The sequence below is a fragment of the Muscardinus avellanarius genome, assembly GCF_963383645.1.
Source record: "Muscardinus avellanarius genome assembly, chromosome: 2".
Lineage (NCBI taxonomy): Eukaryota > Metazoa > Chordata > Mammalia > Rodentia > Gliridae > Muscardinus > Muscardinus avellanarius.
Window position 1 is genome coordinate 36,635,108 of NC_137787.1, and position 17,468 is coordinate 36,652,575.

General features: G+C 42.4%; 2 protein-coding genes across 3 annotated transcripts in view; both read left to right on the top strand.

Annotated features, from left to right (window-relative positions):
• Nucleotides 1-4,566, top strand: part of ALS2 (alsin Rho guanine nucleotide exchange factor ALS2) — a gene marked incomplete at both ends in the record, with an annotated part of 77,831 nt that extends 73,265 nt beyond the window's left edge. For both annotated transcript variants that reach the window (XM_080689074.1, XM_080689075.1), the window contains 3 exons: nucleotides 315-464; nucleotides 1,293-1,389; nucleotides 4,528-4,566. In XM_080689074.1, the coding sequence (XP_080545200.1) occupies nucleotides 315-464; nucleotides 1,293-1,389; nucleotides 4,528-4,566 (286 nt within the window). The remainder of the gene's footprint in view (nucleotides 1-314; nucleotides 465-1,292; nucleotides 1,390-4,527) is intronic.
• A 3,690-nt stretch (nucleotides 4,567-8,256) lies between these two features.
• Nucleotides 8,257-17,468, top strand: part of MPP4 (MAGUK p55 scaffold protein 4) — a gene marked incomplete at both ends in the record, with an annotated part of 39,667 nt that continues 30,455 nt past the window's right edge. Inside the window, 6 exons of the mRNA XM_080690364.1 lie at nucleotides 8,257-8,335; nucleotides 9,311-9,432; nucleotides 10,804-10,881; nucleotides 11,841-11,921; nucleotides 14,742-14,873; nucleotides 16,192-16,273. Coding sequence (XP_080546490.1) covers nucleotides 8,257-8,335; nucleotides 9,311-9,432; nucleotides 10,804-10,881; nucleotides 11,841-11,921; nucleotides 14,742-14,873; nucleotides 16,192-16,273 — 574 coding nt within the window. The remainder of the gene's footprint in view (nucleotides 8,336-9,310; nucleotides 9,433-10,803; nucleotides 10,882-11,840; nucleotides 11,922-14,741; nucleotides 14,874-16,191; nucleotides 16,274-17,468) is intronic.

The window sequence follows — 17,468 nt, forward strand, 5'->3', positions numbered from 1 at the left end:
TATCTGCATTTTCTCATCTGTAGCCAAATGGAAATTAACCAAACTTATAACTCAGAGAAAAGTGTATTAGGAGAATAAGATTCCATATGGGTGAAAGGGACTGGTAGGTGGTTTATGAATTCTTCCATGTGAACCATCGGCACCTGGGGGCTTCTTTTCTCAAAGTGCCATAGGATTACAGAGCTCATCCCTTTCGGTGACTCGGCATGCCTGATGTGTCCAATGAGGAAATATTATTAATAAGTTAATAAGAAATGGCTTTATTAATAAAGTTATAGGATATCATTTTGTACTTTTTTTTTTTTCCACCACAGCACAACATTTACCCCATCAGACAAACTTAAGGTCATCCAGCAGGCTTTTGAGGAGATCTCTCAGAGTGTCCTGGCCTCTCTCCAGGAGGACTTCCTGTGGTCCATGGATGACTTGTTCCCTGTTTTCTTATATGTGGTGCTACGGGCCAGGTATCCACTCTTCCTTGATTCTATTTCTAGTGCCTCCTTATTTAACAAGTGCTGTCTACTTTAGACTATTAGACTGAACTCAGGGTATGCTAGGAAACTGCTCTACCACTGAGCTACATATACCCCCAGCCCTTTGTGTTACTTTTTTTTTTTTTCTATTGTGGTACTAGGGATTGAACCCAGATGCATTAGCCTACCTAAAAGCTATACTCCTAGCCCTTTTTATTTAATTAATTAATTTATTTATTTATTTATTTATTTATTTATTTTTGCGGTACTGGGGATGGAATCCAGAGGCATTCTACATTCAAGCTACACCCCCAGCCCTGTTTTTTAGTCTTTATTTTGAAACAGGGTCTCACTGATGCAAAGGGCATCACCAAGTAGCTGAGACTGTCCCCAAACCTTGATCCTCCTGTCTCAGCCTTCCTAATGCTGGGATGACAAGCGTGCACCACCACGCCCAGCTCCTTTTTATTTCTTATTTTGAAAATGGCTCTTGCTAGATTCCTGAGAGCCTCACTATGTTGCTGAGACTGTCCTTGAACCTACAACCCTCCTGTCTCAGCCTCTCAAGTTCTGGGAGCACAGGCATGTGCTGCTACTCCTGATTTCTAGTACTACTTTTCTATTGAGGTATTCTTGTCTTGTTTTGTTTTGTTTTCAGGGCTAAGGATTAAACCCAGAAGGCCTTATGTGTGCTACACAAGTGCTTTGCACTGAGCTAAATCCCAACCTGACCTATTCTTTCTCTTCCCCTCAATCCATTCAAAAGGAAGATGGGCTTGTAAGCATTAATAACTCAGTATCTTTTTCTCCTTGGGGCAGGATTAGGAATTTAGGCTCTGAGGTACATCTCATTGAGGATCTGATGGACCCCTACCTTCAGCATGGGGAACAGGGTATAATGTTCACCACCTTGAAGGTGAGTGTAGGTTTTATTTAGTATTCTTTTTATCCTAAAAGCTGTCTTGTTTACTGTATTATAAATCTGTCATTAACCATTTTCTTCCGTTAAAAATTTTCAGTGCAAACATTAAATACTGAGTATACACATTGTTAACATTTTAAAACTTGGTAATATATTAAAGCAAAGTAAGATAAGTCAGCTGTTCTTCAGGATACTAAAGCAAATTATTCACTTTCCAGTGTTCTCTGTAAATTGATCATTCAAATTATTGCAATTCTTACATTTGTATAAATAATCCTCTCTTCTCTCCCCCCCCCCCTTTCTCTTTTGATAGTACTAGGGGTGGAACCCAGAGGCTTTCTACCTCCGGGCTACACTCCCCTTTTCAGTTAATGATGATTTTAGCTGAAAAGTTTAAAAAGTTAGCTCAAGTGAGAAAGCTGACAGTAAATTCTAGTTTTCTTCTTGTTTTAATTTCCTCGGTTTTCTTTGTCTCTCCCTTTCTCTATATTTAAGCCCCAAAATATCTATAATTTGCAATTCTACCTTTCCTCTAGAACTGCTAACAACAAAACTACCCAATTCTTTACTATTAAATAATTCTCTTACCTTTTCAGTTTGCCTTTTTCATTTTTGATGTTTCCATTTCATGTGAATTTTTTGATATAGTGCTATTTAGGAGCTGCCTTTAATTAGGTATTGCTATTTAACTGAAAAGGGGAGGAAATTAGGGAAAATATTGCCCATGAATTACTTATATTATTAGTATCTATATTATATGAAGAATATCTCTAAAGAGATCACCAACAAAGAAACTGAATTAGTAAATTTATGTGTAGAAAAGTGCTCAAACTCACTGAAAAATCATAATACTGTAGATTTAAACAAGGAACCATTTTGTGCCCATAAAATTCACAGGAATATTTAAATTTTTTTAATGTTTTACATTTATATCCAGTGTTGGTGGATTTAAAAAGTGAAATTATTTGTCACATTTCTGGTAACAGGTAAATAGCAGTCACCATTTCCTTTTGTAATAACAGTCACTATAAGTTATTATTGATATAGATTCAATCATAGCAAAAATATTGTTGAAATTTGACTCAGTAATCCTCCTGCTGGGAATTTATCCTAAGGAATTAAATGGAAAACAGTGTATATTAGCTGAAAGTATTGTTTACTATAGAATGAGTAATTCCCAAACCAGGGCACTTTCAGAATTTAGAGTCCTCTTAGCAGTGCATTTGTGGACCAGAGGAGTGACGCACTCCTGTAATCTCAGGACTTGGGAGGCTGAGACAAGAGGATCGCAGATTCAAAACCAGCATGTGGTAACTGGCAAGACACTTTCAAAATATATGAAAAATTATTCAACATCTTTAGCAATTAGGGAAATGCAAGACAAAATTACATTATGATTCCTTTTAACTCCAGTTAGAATGGCAGTCATCAAGAATAAAAACAGATGCTAGTGAGGATGTGGGAAATGGGAACTCCAGAGTTTGGTGGGGTTGTCAATTAGTACAGCCACTGTGGAGATCGGTATGGAGGTTCCCCAAAGACCAGGAATGGAACCACCATGTGACTTGATTATACCACTCTTCAGCATCTTTCCAAAGAATTAAAGTCAGAATACTGTAGTGATACAGCATACCCATGTATGTTGCAGCACAATTCACAATAACACAATTGTGGAATAACAGCTTGGTGTTTGTCAGTAGATGAATGGATAAATAAAATGTGACATATGCACACAATGAAATTTTACTTAGCCATAAAGGACAAAATTATGTCATTTGGAGCCAGGCATGGAAGTGCATTCTTGTAATCCCAGTACTTGGGATGTTGAGACAGGAGGATTGCAGGTTCGAGGCCAGCATCAGCTACATAGGCCCTCCATAACTTAGACCCTGTTTCAAAATAAATAAAAAATAAGGCTGGAGATGTAGCTTGGAGGTAGAATGCCCCTGGGTTCAATCCCAGTACCACAAACACACACACACACACACACACACACACACACTTGCAGGAACATGGATGGAGCTGATATTATGCTAAGTGAGATCAGCCAGTGTCAGAAAGTCAAGGATGGTGTGTTTTCTCCATATATGGAAGTTAGAAAATGGGGGGGGGGGGCTATAAATAAATGAGAGACGCCAGTAAATTAGTGGAAGGAGGCTGGGGGAGAGGGGAAAGAAGGGGAAAGGATTGAAGAAGGAAACAGACCAGGTAATGTTCATGTATGAAGGTTTCACTACCAATCTCACTGACAGGTGTGAGGAGGAGCAGCAGGTGGGACGTGGAGGGAAGCATACTGAGTGATGCATGTGTGGACAAATGTATCACATTGAACCCCACTCTAGTGTATAATTAACATGTCAATAAAAGTACTAAAATAAATTTTAAAATATTTAAGTTTTGTTTCTTTGTTTTTTTGGGTTGTTGTTGTTGTTGTTGTTGTTGTTGTTGTTTTTGCTGTGTGTGGTACTGGGGATGGAACCCAGGGGCATTCTACCTCCGAGCTACACCCCTGACTTTATTTTATTCTTTATTTTGAAGTAGGGTGTCACTAAGTTGCAGGAGCCTTGCTAAGCAGCTGAGGCTGGCCTTGAACCTACGATCCTCCTGTCTCAGCCTCCCAAGTACTGGTATTACAAGTGTATATCCCCATGCTCAGCAAAAATATTTAAGTCTAGCTCAGGCTAGAACACCCCTAGGTTCAATCTCTAGTAGCACAAAAAAAGAAAGGAAATGCATTTTTGGAAATTCTGCCTCACTAGGTCTGCAGTGATACTTATCTCCATGTCTATTAAATATGCCAGGTGATTCTAATTACAGTAGTCCTGGTGTGCCTTGAAATGATCAACATCCTCTAAGTACCCAATGGTGACATTATGGTACTGCTACCCGATGAAGAATAATAGCTTGCAAAAAGGATTTCTGTTTTAGAATTAGGGAAAATACAGAATTTTATCTCTGTTAGTCACAATTCAAGAAAAAAAATAGCCATTGTATAGGGGAACTTGAAAAGAATAGGGAAAAGTGTAATCCCCTTTGTAGGGCCATTGGGATTGTCTTTGATCCAGTGTGCATTGCTCTGTTGATGTAATTTCTTTAAAAGTAAATTTGAAATTGTTTTGGATTTTTTTCCAGGCATGTTACTACCAGATCCAGCGTGAGAAGCTTAACTAGGCTGCATAACAGCTTGGAAACTGGATTACCTACTGTTAAGGGTCACAGCACCATCTGGAGTCATTTGTAGTGGCAAAAAAGAGCCATGTTGAAATTGGAAAGGACTTCTTGTTATTTTGGTTCTTATTTCTGAGCCTTACTAAAAACTAGAGCCCTGAGCTCAGAAAAAAAGACTGTGTTTTAAAGAGAAGACAGAAAAGGAGGTAGAAGTCAGAACAGACCAGTTCTTGATCTCTGTTAATTTCCAAAAACTTCATGCATATATTTGGAAGAAGAGGATACCCTTTCCTACAGTAAAGAGTGTGCTAGCCACATGAAGTTGTAAGAAAAATTCTCAGCATAGCTTCTTACATTAAAGAAGTCAATGAATATTTTTGAGTTTCTGGTTTGCCTGAATCCCTCTGCAGTTACCCCGGGTCCCTTTGCAAGGAGCAGAGTGTACTTGAAACGTGCAGTAGCCACACTATGCCTTCCTCAACCCCTTTCAATCGTGTGTGCATCATGCTGCTTTGCTGGGGGAGGGGAAAGGTATTTTTAAACTGCAGTTTTAACTTTTTCTAAGCTTTTCCATCAGGGTGTTCATGCTGGGGGAAATTCTGCCTAGTTACTACCACATCCTGACCCCAAACATAGAGTGCATCTACACAGGAGCCTTCAGCCTCCTGATGAAAAAGGACATAGGAATATTGTTTGTGGTTTCCTCACTATGCTGCAGGGAGTGAGTACACTGGAATTCAAATACACTCAGCGCTGCTATGGAACCTCACGCATCCGTGTGTGGACTTGTGTCGAGGCCTGTGACTGGGAGCCAGGAGGGCTTCTACATGCTCGCCATGGTCTCGGAGCAGGACTGATGATTGGGAAGCATGGAAGCCAGGAACTGCAGCAATCCCCTTGGGGCTCTTCCCAGTACTGTGCACTGAACCCACAGATGGGAAGAAAAAGGAAGCAAGCTTTGACTTTTCCCATCTCAAAAGTATTGTCTCAAAAGTATTGTGGCACCTCAACAGTTTGGTGTTTTGCTTTTTAAAAAATGTCCTGTTGTAAGTTGTTGGTTTACACTGTACCCGTAACACTAGTAGCTGTTTTGGATAACATAGGTGCTCTTCCTCATCTCATCTCCTACACGTCACGGTGAACATACGGGTGTCCTGATCGATGTGAAGTGACTCTGCAGATGTTAATTAACTTTTGAAAAAGGATCATGGTTTCTGCTCTACTTTATAATCAAGACAAGTGTTTATTAAAATACTGTTTTGGAATGTTAACTGTAATATAACAGCAATTTTCATAATAAAAGACATTCATCTTTATGAGGTGGTTTTATGATTACAGAAGAAATGACATAGGACAGCCTAAAAATTTAAAGGAACCCCAGTATTTCTTTTGCCCACATTGTAACCGTTGCCTCTTTAGCCTCAAGGACCCTTGGCATTTTAGAGATCTGTATCAAAGCACCTTTACTGGAAAAGAACAAATTAACTTTGTGATCCTAATAATCTGAGGGCAAGGGTTTTAAAAGGAACCTTTTATTTCTTTAAATAAAAGGCATATTTTGATAGTTACTAGTTATTTTGTTTTCTAAACAGATTCATGGAAGTCATGATGAGGAATAAAAATTCTAGTTAGAAGGTGAAGGTTGGAACTGATAGGAATGAGTTGTTTCAGTGTAAGGAACATTTAAGAGTTGTGACTGGAGGCTTATGAGTAATTTGGTGGCTAGGCTGGGTTAGGGCTGTGGATTAAACCAAAGAGGATGTGCAGAGATTTTATTTAGAACAGTGAGGTGACTTTGGCAGCTAATAGCCTACTAGTATTTTAACTCATGCCTTGGTCTGGACAGGAGCAACACTGCACGTGTACAGTCTCACAGGTGAGTGACTGCCAAACAATCTTGTTACCAGCAGATACCACCTATACCTGTCTACCCTTCCTGTCCATTTTTAATAGCTAAAGTAGAATTCTGGGTAGTCTCGTTCAAATGGTTACGTGTACAACTCAAATGATATGGAGAATCTTGTGATTTTTTTTTTTTAATGCAGGTTCTAGTTGGGCACGGTGGCACATGCCTGAAATCCCAGTACTTGTGGGGCTGATAAAGGAGGATGGCAGGTTTGAGACCAGGCTCAGCAATTTAGCAAGACCCTCAACAACTTAGGAGACCTTGTTTCAAAGTGAAAAATAAATACTGCTGGGGGTGTAGCTCAGAGGTAGAATGCCCCTGGGTTCCGTCCTCAGTACCAAAAGAAAAAGAAAGAAATAAGCAAGTTCTGCTTTGAGAAGCCATTTCTTTAGGCTTGTCATGGGGCTTGAGTAAAGGTGACTATTTGCCCTAGTCCCAATCATCAGCATTTGGCACAGAAGAAGCCCAGCCATGATCATCCAGACCATTATACATCTTTATGTTTTCAAGTGCTTTTTCAGCATGTGTCATTATTTTGAAAAGCAAGCATAATAGGGTTGGGAGGTTGAAGCCTTGAATAAAAGCTATAAAGGGAACACTGGCTTAGAAAGTAACATTTAGGACAAATGCCTTAGCAGCCAGAAATGCAGCTTGTAAGTCAGTGACAAGAGCCGGCTATCCTTCCTGTTACTAAATCAGCCCAGAATTGTACATGGCTGGGGAGTTCCCTTTTTGAAGTCTCAGTCAGGAATTCTCACCCTCAAGACAGCAGAAACAGGTAAGTCTCAGTGGAGGGAGTCTGCAAAAGTGAAAAGAAGACTGAGGTCTTGCCGAAGCCAGCACCTTTCAGAAATAAGCAGACAAAAGAGAACTTTTTCTTTTGCTACTCATTAACTACCCTATCCTCGATTGTACAGTTTGATGGGGAAGGAGGTTAAGGTCAGTATAACCAGAGGGGAGGAGAGGGCGGCTCAGGCCTGTGGAGTTCAGCTGCCTCCCACCTCAGGGCGAGGAGCAGCTGCTCTCCAACTCTGTAGGGAGGGACCAGCCCTTTGCACATCTTGGCCTCCCAGTTTTTCTAGCCCTCTCCCAACAACTGAAAACACAGAGTTCTTACTATGCCCGAGCACTGTCATGGGTGAAGCCACAGCATGAAAAGCCCATGCAAGATCCCTGCTCCCCAAACCCCCTACCGACATGACGCGCAGGGGAGGTGGACAGTGAGCAGGTCAAAAGATGAGAGAATTGGGCAGAATGATAACTACTGTGAGGACAGTACGTTGCACATCATCTTGGCTGCCTGGGGAGGGGAGAGAACATTTTCTGGACTTTATGAATTTTGTCTATCACGCCATCAAATTTAATGTGTATTAAAACTGAAAAATAACCCAGAGTGGGGGGGCTTAAACAACAGAAACTTATTTTTGATAAGTCTGTATCTGGAAGTTATGGTTCCAGCATGAATGGTGGGTGCAGTCAAATAGTCAAGCAGGCAGAAGATAAATCAACATTATCTGTCACTTTTTTTAAAAATGTAAGGGAAGAGAGGGTATTTTAAAGTAGTTTCTCTTTCACGCAGCAGTGATGGTTCAGTTTTCACAGGGCAAGAAGACGTTTTATTTGATGTGTATCCAGCGTGTGGCACAGTGCCTTCCCTGCTCAATAAATGCTGTCGAAAACATACTCCAGCGTGCTGTGAACGTGTGGCTGGTGTGACTGAATGCGGTATGTGCTGGTTATTGATCTACTTCCTGTTGTGAATTCCCTTTGGAAGCTCGGCGGGGAGGATGATACAGTCAGATGCAGGATCTGATCTACCCGACAAGAAGGACCGGAAGCTCTCTACGGCAACCAGTTCAAAGAATGGTAGGTGTCACCAGGGTTCATTTTCTAGACCATAAGAGCCTTATAACATCACTCTAATTATGTGGTCAAATGCTTGGGCAAAAAAATCTAATAGATTTACTGTTATTCCCATGAGAACATTGCACACTTTGAATCACCTTACTACAACTACTAGTGAGAAAATTGGAACCAGTTTTCAAGGTAGGAGGGAAAGAAATTGGCATGATAGAGTCAGAGACCCTCACCCCTGCCTTCCTACAGTGTCTTATGTAAAACCTAGAACTGCATAATTTGTTCACATTCAAAATATCACTAAAAAATAATTTTTATAAAAATACTCTGTGTGTGTGTGTGTGTGTGTGTGTATGTGTATGTGTGTGTTATTGGGGATTTAACTCAGAGGAATCCTACCTCTGAGCTACACACCCAGCCCTATTTTATTAATTTTATTTTAAAAGAAGGGCCTCCCTAAGATGGCAGAGGGGCCTCATGAGGTTGCTGAGCTGGCTTTGAAGCTGTGATCCTTGATCCTCGTTTCGGCCTCTCAAGTACTGGGATTATAGGAGTGTGCCACCCACGCTCAGTTTAAAAACTCTAATCCCAGTATTTGGGAGGATGCAGAGAACAAGGAAATAACTTGGAGCCAACCCACAGGCTGCTAAGAAGTCGGAGAGGAAAGCCACGCCATTCCTCTCAGATATCTCATCTCTGTATTGTTTCATCGAATGTTAGGCACAACCCCACGAGAAAACCAGCATGAGCCCGTTTTGCCACAAGGAAACTGGTTTTTAGAGAGCGCCCGGGCTTTCTGAATGTCACACTGTGAGCGGGTGCCTTGGGGCCTTAAATCCAGTGTCCCCCCTCTCCTCCTGAGACCTCAGGCCTGCCCAGCTGTCCACGTGGCCTTGCACATTTGCACCTCTTGCTGCCCTCCACCGCACTCGGGGTGAGGATTTCGATATATGAATGTGGGATGTCTACCTCTTCCCTCTCTAGGCCTCTCCCAGATCCTGCAGCTTGTGCTGCAGGAGCTGAATGTGTTCTACAGCCGCGACGTGAACGGCGTGTGCCTGCTATACGACCTCCTCCACTCTCCCTGGCTGCAGGCTCTGCTGAAGGTGAGCTGCGGGCACAAGCTGCTGTTTTAGGCAGTTCAGCTGCCCTGACAAACTGGGCGGCTTATAAGCCACAGAACTCGTTTCTCTCCAGTCTGGAGGCTGGGAAGTCTTAAGATCGAGGTGCCAGCAGATCTGGTGTGTGTAAGGGCCAGTGCTCTGGGTTCTTAGAAGGCCGACCTCGACCTCGCGTGGTGGACGGGGTGCAGGCTCACTAGTTTCAAAGCACTCGTTTCTATCAGGCTAGGGGATGGGCTAGGACTGGTGTTTTAGCTTCCTTCCAGTGTTGCCCTAGCTCACCTCAGGGAGGCTGTTTGTGCCTTGCCCTCCTTGCATAGATCAATCAGCCTTGATCACTTCCAGGTAAACTTGCATGCTGGTACCAGGGCAGCCCAGATAGCCACAGCACTGGATGGAAAAGTCTGGGCTCGGCTCAGCCGTTGGGCCTCGTTTCTCGGTTGTGAGAGAAACTCAGTTTCCAAAATAAAATTAAGGGCTGCACTGTAGACCGGGGCTGTGGTACAGTCTCAGCAAGTGTTGGTGTACTTGGTCCAATTCTAGATCCTGGTACAGAAGAAAATTCTGAAGGATCAGCAGAGATGAGGTTGGAAATGAACGTGTGCTAGAAGTTGGCAGAGGAGTGTGAAGAGGGCAGATGAGCATATCTGGTGGGCCTGGTCTCCTGTTGAGGACCTCGGTGGGCCAGGACCGCATGGCTTTGGCCTACGCAGGTGTCCAGTGCAGAGGTCCTCACAGGTCTCTAGCCCCCAGAGCTCCTCCCTGAAGATGCCCTGTGTGCATCATCTACAGATCCCTATTGATTCCAGCCCTGGAAAGCTTACCTCTACTACCTTTAAGAAAAGTGAAAGTTTGAATTTCTTCTTATGAGTGAAATTGCTTGGTAAGACCAGTTGACCAGTGGCGGCCAGTGATTAAGCCTTTGAAGTACTGGCCCCACCGAATCCCAGTTTGCTTCTCTTTGGCACTGGAGACATGCCTCATCAACGACCAGCTTGCATCTTCCTATGCAGCTGCCTGTGCAGTTTCTCAGGCTGTTTCTTTTCTGTGTGAGCCTTCAATTTAAAATATTAATTAAACGCCGGGCGTGGTGGCGCACGCTTGTAATCCCCGCGCTTGGGAGGCAGAGACAGGAGGATCGCGCAGGTTCGAAGCCAGCCGCGCGCGCTGGCTTAGGAGACCCTGTTTCAAAATAAAAATGTAAAAATAGGTCTGGGAGTGTAGCCCGGAGGTAGAAGGGCTTCCAGGAACCCCAGTACCAAAAAAAATATATATATATATATATATTAATTAAAATCTTGTTATCAACATCAGTCTCCCCCCCCACACACACACACACACTTTGTCCTCTTGCAGGTTTACGACTGCCTCCAGGAAGTTAAAGAAAAGAAACTGACTCCTGCCACGCCCCACGCACAGACGTTGTCCTGTGAGGTGAGGCTGTTTTGTTGAGTAGCAGAGTAGAGCGCCTCCTGATGCCATTTTATCTGAAGTGCTTGTTAAAGAGACTTAAAGGCTCTACTGGGAAAGTTTGATTGATGATTATGCCTCTTACTAAGTGGTGTGTGTGTGTGTGTGTGTGTGTGTGTGTGTGTGTGGTGCTGGGGGTGGAACCCAGGGGCTTTTCTACCTCTGGGCTACACTCCCAGACCTATTTTATATTTTATTTGGAAACAGGGTCTCACTAAGTTGCTGAGAGCCTCACTAAGTAGCTGAGGCTGGCTTCAAACTTGTGCAGTCCTCATGTCTCAGCCTCCCAAGAGCTGGGATTACAAGCGTGAGCCACCATGCCTGGCTTACTAAGTGTTTTTAATTAAACCTTAATATATAGAAGGGAACTGATTGGCTATCTTCCCAAATTAACACACCCTCCACATAGACACCAAAGATGACACCAAAGATTTTGGCCAAGCACTGCAAGAACAGAGATGGCATTGCTAGAAAAGTCTGTGAGAAGAGTGGGGGCAGGGCACTGTATTCAAAGAAAGGTTCCAAGTTGGAGATTAAAATTAGAGAGCTGTATGTAACATTGCCCTGTTTACATAGGGAAAATTGCAGGTAAAGATTAGGGGAACAAAAAGAAATGGACACATGCTAGAAATGTGTCTATGTGGAGGGTGTACAGGCTATTACAAAATTATTTAGTCATTCTCCAAGGCTATGGTGTGCTGAGACTGGGCACCAGGGCTCAGATCTACCCCCAATCTTGTATTTGACCTGCTGTAGTGGTTTAACGATTAAGGAAGAATACTAGGCCCTGACTTTAACGATGAAAAAGAAGGCACAATAATAGCTTTTCTTAGTTGGTGTATCTGTTATGTAGCCTGAATGAGGATGGCTAAGTGGTGAAGATTTTTAAACATTTTTATAATGTGTATTTTTCCATGAACTAGGTAGTGGAGCTGTTACGTGAAACCCCCAGTTCCCCTGAGATCCAGGAGCTGATGCAAATCCTCCAGGCTCCACACAGTAAGGCAAGTGTTGGCTAAAATAGACAAGGTATGCCATTTGGCACAGAGAGCAAGCCAGGAAGAATAAATCAGTGTGACAGCTCTCTGAACAGATGTTCTATTGCTGCACATGGTGACCAACAGATTGTACCTCATGATAGAGGAAGTACTTCATGATGGATCGGCTCAGTGTGACCAAGCACAGAGCCAAGCCTGCTGTCTTATGTTGAGGCATCTGGAACTTTCTACGGTGTCTTCTTTTTCCCACAGAACCATTGTCCCTATAAAGGCCAGGGCAGGGGGCAATCAGAGTAACTTCTAGCCACAGAGGAATAACCTCTATACTTTATTTCCAATTTAGGAATATTTTAAATTTTAGAGGTAGTGTGTGGAAGTATTTGGAATATGCAGAGTAATGATGATTAACCCCCATGAGGGCTGCATGAACATTTGATTATACAGCAGAAACCTTCTCATAGGCCAGGTATGGTGGAGCATATCTGTAATCCACTACATGGGAGACTGAGACAGGAGTATCACAGGTTCAGGGCAGCCTCAGCAATGTAGCGAGGTTCTCAGCAACTTTAATGAGACCTTGTTTCAAAATAAAAAATAAAATAGAGCTGGGAGTTTAGCTCAGAGGTAGAACACCTCTGGATTCAATTCCAGTAAAACACACACACACACACACACACACACACACACACACACACATCTTGGGACTTACAGATTTTGAGATCAATTTATTAACAAATTAGAATTTTTGAAATTTAAAGAATTTTTTTAATAGGATTTCAATATCAAGATTTAAGAATATAAGCCGGGCATGGTGGCGCATGCTTGTAATCCCCGCGATTGGGAGACTGATACAGGAGGATCGCACGGGTTCAAAGCCAGCCTCAGCTACTTAGTGAGGCTCTCAGCAACTTAGTGAGACCCTGTTTCCAAATAAAATATAAAAAAGGTCTGGGAGTATAGCCTGGAGGTAGAAAGCCTCTGGGTTCCACCCCCAGTACCACAAAAAAAATATTTAAGAATATAGTTAGATGATATCAACTATACTTTTTATTGATTGATTGATGGCAGTGCTAGGGATTGAACCCAGGGACATTCTACCATCCAGCTACACACTCAGCACTATCTTATTTTTTATTTTGAAACAAGTTCCCACTAAATTGTAGAGTGCCTCACTAAGTAGCTAAGGCTGACTGTGAACCTGTGATCCTCCTGTCTCAGCCTCCAAAGTACTGGGATTATAAGCATGCACCACCATGCCCAGCTGTATTTTCTTTATAACAAAAGCCCAACCAATAGACAGACAGACAGATACACAAAATAATGGTTCTCTGGTGAGCCACAAATTACATGACTCCAAATATAGCCCTTCTCCTGAAGTTCTAATTTGTTATAAAAAAAGAAATACTAATTTTAACAAATTAAATCTTTAAGAAAAGGGCTGCAATTGGAGCCAGGGAATTTAAGGTTTACAGGATAACCACTGGTTATTAAATATCCTCAAACCACACCTGAAGAATTTTCTTTGACTTCCAACTAAATCCTGTCCACCAATCTCCAGCAAGGCTGAAGAATGACAACAGTCTTCTCACTTGGTGAGATGAAAATTTACTAGAATGATCTTTAGAAGGGACTTTTTTTAAGAAAGGTGTGATGGTCCACCCTTATAATGCCAGTACTTGGGAGCCTGAAACAGAAGGATTGTACTTTTGAGGATAGGCTCAGCAACATACTAAGATTCTGCTTTATAAAAATCTGTTGGGGTGTAGCTCAGAGGTAGAACCTCATTGGGTTCAATCCTTAGGACCCCCCAATAAATAAATAAATAAATAAATAAATAAATAAATAAATAAATATAATATAATTTAATTTAAAAAAGAAGAGACTCTTTGATCACACCCTAAACCAGAGAACTACTTTTTCTCATGTTCCACAGGGGCCTTTTGGGTGTAACTGACAAGTTAAACTAGAAAGATGTTGGATTACCGTCCCTCGTTCTTCCATCATCAGAGAAAATATTATGGAAGTTGTTTTGAGGTTCAAACTCCATAGGGGTACCCTGGATTACATGGGTTTCCAGCAAATGGGAGCACCATGGGATAATACATTTTATCAAAAATAAAAACATATATCGCCGGGCGTGGTGGCGCACACTTGTAATCCCCGCGCTTGGGAGGCGGAGACAGGAGGATCACGCAGGTTCGAAGCCAGCCGTGCTGGCGCAAGAGACCCTGTTTCAAAAATATAAAATAGGTCTGGGAGTGTAGACTGGAGGAAGAAGGGCTTCCAGTAACCCCAGTACCACCAAAAATAAAAAATAAAAAAATAAAAAATAAAAAATAAAAACATATAAACTAGCTGGGCATGGTGGTGCACGCTTGTAACCCCAGCATTCAGGAGGCTGAGCCCGGAGGATCAGGTTTGTGGACAGCCTCAGCTACTTAGTGAGGCCTTCTGCAACTTAGTGAGACCCTGTTTCAAAATAAAGAATAAAAAATAGGGCAGGGGGTATAGCTTAGTGGTTGAATGCCCCTGGGTTCCATTCTCAGACCTGCAAAAAACACCAAACAACAACAGCAAAAAACAAAAACAAAAACAAAAAAACAACCATATATATTGCTTAAGCTCTTTGTGCCTTTTTCTCCCATCCCTAAACTGAAGGCAATAAATGTAGCAGCCACACACAGGATGATAGTGGAGACTGGATTTGTTTCCAGCTGTGCCTGGCCCACACCCTTTGGTGTGTGTTGTGCTTGGAGGTCTTACACTGTGTCGCCATATTCTAGATGCATGCGTGACATTTGTTCACCTCCCCTTCTCTGTTCCCAGGCCTTGCTCAGTGCCCATGACACGGTAGCTCAGAAGGATTTTGAACCCCTTCTCCCCCCACTGCCAGATAATATCCCTGAAAGTGAGGAAGCAATGAGGATCGTTTGTTTGGTGAAAAACCAACAGCCGCTGGTAAGGAACTCATTTCATCTTTTCATTTAGAATGATTATGGGATTCATTGCAAACTAAGTGATATCTAGTAGTTATAAGCAGTAGTCTTGTCTGGTCATATGTAGAGTGATAATGATGACACAGTACACTACTGATGTCAGTAGTATATACTGGGAGGGAAGAGCGGGTGGGTTGTGGAGGGAAACACACGCAGTGCTGTGTACATGCAGGTTTGTATTCCTTTCAGCCTCACTATAATTGCAATGCACCAATGAAAATATAAAATATGTGCTAATAAAAATAAAAGCACTAGAAAAGATAATGATGATGTAGTAAACCATAGGATTTTGCTCATGGTTTCAAACACGTGTGTCAATAATGTTTTCACTATGGGAAAATTTCTGTTTAGTGTTTGAAAACGTAAGACAAGAGCTGGGTGTGGTGGTGCACACCTGTGATCCCAGTACATAGGAGGCTGAGACAGGATCTCAAATTCAAAACCAGCCTCAGGAACTGAGTGAGACTATTTCAAAATGAAAAATAAAAAAAGGCCTGGGGGAGCTTAGAGGTAGAATACCCCCGGGTTCTAGCCTCAGTACCCCCCCATATAAACACACACACACACATACACACACACACACACACACACACACACACACACACACACGACTTAAAAATTAAGACTTACTTTTGCGAGAAATAAGACATATTTTTTATTTTATTTTATTATTTGACTTTCTGATACCTGAATATATTTTACTCAACTACAATACACTTGCCTAATTTTTATCCCTCTATTAGTAGGAAGAAAAGGCATTAATTTTATTTTTTTTATTTTCTTAGTAGTCCTTCTAATTAGGTTGTTATCATGGGAGCTTTCTTTATATTCAGAAGGATCTAATTTCTTTTTTTTTTTATGCTGGTGTGGTGGTGCATGCCTGTAGTTTCAGAGACTCAGGAAGCTGAGGCAGAAGGATTGCAAGTTCAAGGCTAGCCTGGGTAACTTAGGGTGACCCTGTCTCAAAATAAAAAAAATATAAAGGGCTGGGGATGTAGCCCAGTGGTGGGGTACCCAGGTACCTTTTACTTCAATCTCTAGTACCACAAAATAATAAATAAATAAGCAAATGTATGTTCTTTTATGTCTCTGTGGCTGTATGGAGACCTCAGAAGGCAGCGTGGAATGGCCTTTCTTTTGGATGGCTGGTGACCCTGACAGGCCACAGTGCTCTGTGTGGCCCATCTCTCTTTAGTTTGTATGAATATTTTTGTCTGAATGGTCACCAGAAAAGTGGTTATGTTAAATAAAAGAGGAACCCCATTGTATTTTCTCTCCAGGGGGCTACCATCAAGCGCCACGAGATGACCGGGGACATCCTGGTGGCCAGGGTTATTCATGGCGGGCTGGTGGAGAGGAGTGGTAAGCTGAATCAGCAGGGTCCAAGTGGCCGGAAAGCCTTGCTGTGTGTCCTTTGCAGAGGCCTGCTTCCCCTCTTTCCTAACTTAGGTCAGGGCTTTTCTAATTCCATTGTAAGGTAAAGATGGCCAAGAAGAGATGGAGCTCTCTCTTCTCGCCTTCAGTGGGTGCCTCCACATATCCCTCAGTTCACATTCTCTGGCAGCCTAACAAGGTAAGTATAATCGGGCCATTTTATAGATGGAGAGACAGAGGCTCACAATGATGAAGAAACTGACTTGATCGGGTCACCCAGTCTGAGTTAGGATTCAGGTGCCTGCTCCCATGGTTCCAGCTTTCAGACTCTTCTGTTTTTAAGAACAGCACAAGCCGGGCGTGGTGGCGCACGCTTGTAATCCCCGCGCTTGGGAGGCTGAGACAGGAGGATCACGCAGGTTCAAAGCCAGCCTCAGCTGGCTTAAGAGACCCTGTTTCCAAATAAAATATAAAATAGGTCTGGGAGTGTAGCCCGGAGGTAGAAGGCCCCTGGGTTCCATCCCCAGTACCACAAAAAAAAAAAAAGAAAAAAAAAAAAAAAAAGAACAGCACAGCTCTTTCCCATCTGGAAGTGTCTTTTGCTTGTTCTTTCCACTAAACAAATTTCTCTCCTTCCACTGATGTGCTTCAGAAATGAGGGTTTCTATACCTGCTGTGCCCTGTCTGGGCTACCCACAGCTCGCTGGAACAGGCACGTGGCTTACATCCCAACACACTTGACTCCATCGCCACCTGTGCTGCTGCTGCTGGCATCTGCCTGCCACATTCACCACCCTGGCTTCTGATCTCATCTCTCTGACAGCTCCCCTGTTGTACCTCGTGTTTCCCAAGGCTCCTTTGTTTTCCCTTTACTAAAAAGCAACACATAATATTATAAATATTAATGAGGCACCATGTGATAATTCACATACAAAATGTGTAATAATCAGGTCAGGTCAGGGTAATTAGCATTTCCTTCTCCTTAAACATTTATATTTCTTTGTGTTGGAAAACTTTTTTTTTTTTTTGGTGGTACTGGGGTTCCTGGAAACCCTTCTACCTCCGGGCTACACTCCCAGACACCTATTTTTTATATTTTTATTTGGAAACAGGGTCTCTTAAGCCAGCACAGCTGGCTTTGAACCTGTGCGATCCTCCTGTCTCCGCCTCCCAAGCGCAGGGA